This window comes from Cannabis sativa, chromosome X (assembly GCF_029168945.1).
Source record: "Cannabis sativa cultivar Pink pepper isolate KNU-18-1 chromosome X, ASM2916894v1, whole genome shotgun sequence".
NCBI classification, from domain to species: Eukaryota; Viridiplantae; Streptophyta; class Magnoliopsida; order Rosales; family Cannabaceae; genus Cannabis; species Cannabis sativa.
The window spans coordinates 61,160,738-61,166,376 of NC_083610.1; the positions used below are offsets into that span (position 1 = coordinate 61,160,738).

At 31.3% G+C, this 5,639-nt stretch overlaps 1 protein-coding gene across 1 annotated transcript; it reads right to left on the bottom strand.

Annotated features, from left to right (window-relative positions):
• Positions 1-1,751: 1,751 nt before the first annotated feature.
• LOC115720421 (uncharacterized) lies at positions 1,752-2,186 on the bottom strand. The gene has a single exon (XM_030649571.1). The coding sequence runs from the start codon at positions 2,184-2,186 to the stop codon at positions 1,752-1,754; it is 435 nt and encodes a 144-aa protein (XP_030505431.1).
• Between the last annotated feature and the right edge of the window lie 3,453 nt (positions 2,187-5,639).

The following is a 5,639-nucleotide window of genomic DNA, read 5'->3' on the forward strand; positions in this document are numbered from 1 at the left end:
GCTCAACTTTGGGTATACTAGGATAAAACGTTTTAGGTAGGCTTGAAAGGCTCAATCGATCTAAAGAAAACTTGCCTAAATCATTTTCCAAACAAAAAGCATCAAGAATTTCGCTTCAAGAGAATATGTCAAACAAATTCTATTCCATGTCAAGCCAATCATTCCACAATCCAAATAGAACAAAAGTGATATGCGTCAAAAATAAATGTTTTACATCTACATGAGCAACCTTCTAATACACATCCAATTTAATTCAAAAAGTTATGAGTCAAGCACACAATTAAGATTTTAATCCATTAAACAAGTGAATAACAGTAGTTCAATCAATATTCCAGCTCAGATATCAATACATGACACGAACAATAACAAAGACTAACTAACTAAAAACGGGAAAACAAAAAAAATTGAAAAAAAAAATTAAATCTCTCCCCCCAAACTAAAGATGCACATTGTCCCCAATGTGACATTAAAGAAAAAGGAAAGGAAACGTACCTGAGCGCCACATCAATAAGCGGTTGACGCTCGTAATAAGCGTCATGCAAGAAAACTTGAAAATTGTTATTGTACTTGCCTTCAAGCTTGGCAAGTGATGAGTTTGAAACAAAATCAGCACCAACAACATAAGACTTTGGATGATGTGCTTGGGGAGAAGATTTTTGTAGCTTGTAGAGGATATAATATGGTGTAGATGAAATATATGGATTCATTGGTGGTTTATCAGTCAATATCATTGATGAAGTCGAATCAATGATGCCATGTTCTTCTTCATCCTCCAATGTCACAGTTTCTACACTTTCATCTAACAACACTTCTTCTTGTTGCTCACTCTCCACTTGGCTATCCATACCCTTGCTTGTGATTTCATATTCAATGAGTTCCTCTTCACAAGGATCTTGATCTTCAATTGTAGGCTCATTATCTTCCTTGTATTCAAATAATGACCCTTCTTCATTGTACCAACAACTCTCATAACTTTCATCATTAGAGTTATTACATTCTGAATCATGAGTCATTGAATTATCACATAAGGATCTCACCATGTCAGTTAAGCGGTTAATCTCTCCTGGAAGTGATTGTAGAAGTGATTGTAGAAGTGATAGTAGTTGCTCCTCCTTTTTCAGTTTGTTGGGATGAATTTGGACAATAAGGTGGGTATTGGTGACTCCAACCCTGAAGTGATGGATCCCAATGCCAGTCGTAATCAAAATTTCCCATATCATTCAACAGATTTATTGCTTCATAGCCTCTCATTAATAGAGGCGCTCCAGTTGCCTCTGCTCCATAATCAACCCAGCTTCTTGTTTCATCATTAAGTCCATTATAAAAGCGCCATGTAAAACATCCACTTGAGAAAGTGGGATAACATCTCTCTCCAAGATCTTTAAATCTCCTCCAAGCAGAATAGAATGGTTCATTGTGTTGTTGGGAAAAATCCTCAAGATATAGCATCTGGATTTATCTTGCAGGTCAAACTCATAAGTAAAACATTAGTAAAATTAAAAGAAAAATAAAACTAAATTAGTACTAAAAAGATAAAAATTTGAAACAACAAAATTAATACTAAAACTAAAAAGTAAAACCAAATTAGAACAATTTTTTTTTTTATGAATAAGGTACTTGTATTGCTCAAACAACATTTACAATTTCACAACTTTACATCTGTTGATACTTACAATGATCCGAATTCCTCAATCTACCCACCAGACTATCTATGCAAACAATTACACCGAATCAATCTATCTATCAATGAATTAGATATTCACAATCCATTCTCTATCTACATCTTTAGTTTTCTTGGGCATAATCTCTATGATCCTAAGCTTGCTCTCCCTTTGAATGTGCTTCACTACTGCCTGGATGCGCCTCATCTTTTGGTTCCATAGAACATCGTTCCTAGCTTCCCAAATATGATAAATCAACCCAGCTATTACAACTTTCAACATGCTTCTTCTCGTTGCTGAACTGCTCTTGTTGTTTTTTATGTTCTTAATTATGCCTTGCACCGATTCTGCATTTAATCTCCAATGCAGCCAATTTTTGACTTCCTGGAGACAGTTCCTACTGTAATCACAAGCAAAGAATAGGTGCTTAATTGATTCTTTCTCTTTCCCACATAAGAGACAAGTCTCATCTATACTCACATCATACTTAGCTAGCCTTTCTTTTGTGTTTAGTCTTCCCCACATGACTAACCAAAGGATGAATTTATGCTTTGGAATAATAAGCCTATCCCATACATCTCTATGCCAAGAAACTTCCTCATTGTTGGAGAATAACAAATTGTATCCCTGCTGAATTTTGTATTTCTGCAGTAAAAAACCAGCAGCATCAGTTTTCTCTTTCAAAATTAGAACAAAATTTAATTTTTAATAATATTACAAAATTTAATCTAAAAGAAACAGATTAGAAATAAGCAAAAAGAACCAAAGTAGAAGTTAGTATAATTTTATGTAATATCAATCTTTATACGATTCCCCGGCAACGGTGCCAAAAACTTGTTACAAAAATTATAAACACTACACAAGTATACGTAATCAAGTAGTAAACTCACACAGGTGAGGTCGAACCACAGGGAATTGGACTAAATACTACTACATTATACCTATAATTCTATTTGGCAAATCGTAAAGAATGTTGATTTAGAAGAATTAAAGGAATTCAGAAAACTTATAACACAGTTAGAGTTTAAGCAAGGTGAGATGATAGGGAGGAGAATCATGTTGTTGTTTACCCAAATCGTTAATGCCTAATTGCTATCCTATTCTTGAAGTGAATGACAGATTATAAAGTAACCTAGCTCTTTTCAGATCTTCTAGATTCTAAATCACATGTTATTTAATTAATTCCTTAATTAAACTAACATGAAATCAGCATTAGGTAATAATCTACTCGTCACAAAAGTCATGTAAATACTCTCGTTTCACATAGAACATCGATTATCCAAATTTTAGCATTCTCAATTCTCACTTTTCAGATTTCGAATTGAGATCATAAAGCATGCACAAGGTGATCAATCTTAAACATGAAATTAAACACAAATAAAGATAATTTCACAGCAAGAATGGAGGAATGGCAATTAAACATTAACTAGGCAAAACATTAAACAATAATCATCATCCTCCCTAAATGGGAAATTTAGTTCAGAAATAAATCCATAACCATTCCTATAGCAATATTCAACATAAAGAAATTAGAGAGGAATAAAGAAAGAAACTGTTGGTGGATGAATTCTGGATCGTCACTTGAATCACTATGCTCTTCCTGCCGCTCTCAGCTGTGTTTTAGGGTTCCAAATTGCCTCCCTTGACTTCCAATCGCAGTTTTCTATTTATATCTAATTTTTAGGGTTCGTCGGACAAAAATACCCCTGACCGTACGGACGCTCGCGGCGGCCAAAAGTGGTCTCGCCGCGGCCAAAAGTGCATCAAAAAAGCACGTTTGTGCCCAGACTTTCTAGCTGCGGCCATGGAAATCTCGCCGCGGCTAGATGGAATTTTCTGCTTCGGTCTGTTTTAGTAAAATGAGCATAACTTTCTCATCCAAACTCCAAATGAGCTGATTCAAGATGCGTTAGAAAGATAAAAAAGAGATCTAAAAATTTATGTTTTATCTTTTTCCAAAATATGATCAAAACATAGTCGAATTTAGGCTTGAATTTTCAGCTTTATTCTCTTTCAAAATTTTCTCTATTTTATAGATCACTGTTTTCCGAAATTTGTCCAAATTCTACAATCCAAGTGTAGAAACCTGAAACCAAAGAAAACAAGCATAATTCTATTCCAAAAATAATAATAAAGAAGAAAAACAACTATAAAATGTGACCCGAAACTTAGGCTAAAAATAGCCTAACATGCACCCAATGTAAGGTTTCCTAAACTTTATATGTGTTTATTTCATCGTTTTAGAAATTTCATATTTAGGGTGTTAATAAATATACTTGTGAGTAGATCTAAGATCCTGGTAAAATAATTTCTAACAACTGGCCTCAGAGCCATGGTAATTGATTTGCTTGCAAGAAATTTTGACTTTAAAACGATTGTTTGTTTATTTTTGGATGGTATCATGTTATATTGAGTGTTATTAGATGATTGATTGGTGTTTGTGAATTATCGTTAAAAATAATTGAATATCTGTTTCTGGAATTATTTTTATTGGATAGTATGGAAAAAATTAAGCAAGTTACTTTTTTACAGAACTCAATTTCGATTTAATTTGAATTAGTTATGATTTTTTGAAGATTTGAAAAAATAGGAGTTGTGCTGAAATTTTCCTACGATCGCGAAAATTATCCGTACAGCTCACAATTTTTTAAAAGTAGTTAGCAAATTTTGAAATGATATTTAGGTTGGTTGAAACCTAATTTTTCAAAATTGCAGGTTTAATTTTAAATTTAAATTTTTAATTTAATTTCGAAATTTTTTATTTCAATTTTTTTTTTAAATTTTCGAATTTTTTTTAATTAATTAATTATTTCGAAATTAATTATTTAATTTAAAATTAAATAAATCCTACATCCAACTATCCAGCTAACCTTGTTGCAGGAGTATGTGTTTTAACTTGTGTGTAAGTTTTCAAAACCTATTATTACTTGATTGCAAATAGCCATGGTTACTTTTTGCCAGATCTAATGATCTGATGGCTCCCTTGGTCAAGTTAATAATTTGTAACAGGTAAATTTACAATCTTCTTTCATCTGTGTATGACCTAGCAACATGATAGGATCCATCCAAAGTGTGTCTGTGTGAGCCTATGTGTTTAATTTCATTATAGATGCATATAGGTTGTTGTTGCTAAATAAAATGTCATAGTTCTTGATAGATTTTATTTAGGCCCATTTAGTTTTTGGGTCTATTCAATTAATAACAGTTGTTCATTTTAAGGTTAAATTCCTCTCTTTTGGGCCTTGTGTGAGAGTTGGGAGCCATAGTAGTGGGTACGACATACTGAACCCAACACCCACTCACATGAACCACCCCAATTGTGAAGGCCCATTTGCCTGATTTGAATAACTGTACTAGGTTAATTAAACTAGTTTAATCTAATAAAATTGATTATCAACATAATTAATTTCATTTATTTTTTAAGTTAATTTAAGAAAATTATAGTTTAAAGAATTTTTTATTCTAAGCTAAACTATATGTATTTTCTTGTATTTAATTAAATATAGAATTATAACCATCTAGATTCTTTCTGAAGCTTAATCTAAATTTTTCATTAAATATTCCTATTTAAGTTGATATTTAGTTATCTACAACTAACCAACTTAAATCTGAATATCTTTTGGATTTAAAATTTCAAAATTAAGTTGAGGAATTTTAGGCATTGGTTATTAAGATTCTTTAGATATTTTTTAAGTTAATATCTTTTCGAATATTAACTTAAAATGAAATATTCTAAATATTTTTAAAGTTAATATCTTTTCGAATATTAACTTAATATGGAATATTTTTTAAATTAAGTAGTTACAACTTAATTTTTGATATTTAATTAAATTTAAATTTGAAAATATTTAAGTTCTAGATTTTTTCTAATACAACTGAAATTAGATATTTTTTCAAATTTTGTGGAAAAGATACTTAGTCAAATAAGATCTTTTCTAGACAGTTATTTCTAGACTATTTATTATTTCTAATATTAAA

Coding starts and splice junctions, on each gene's coding strand:
- LOC115720421 (XM_030649571.1), bottom strand. CDS start 2,186: ATGTGGGGAAGACTAAACACAAAAGAAAGGCTAGCTAAGTATGATGTG.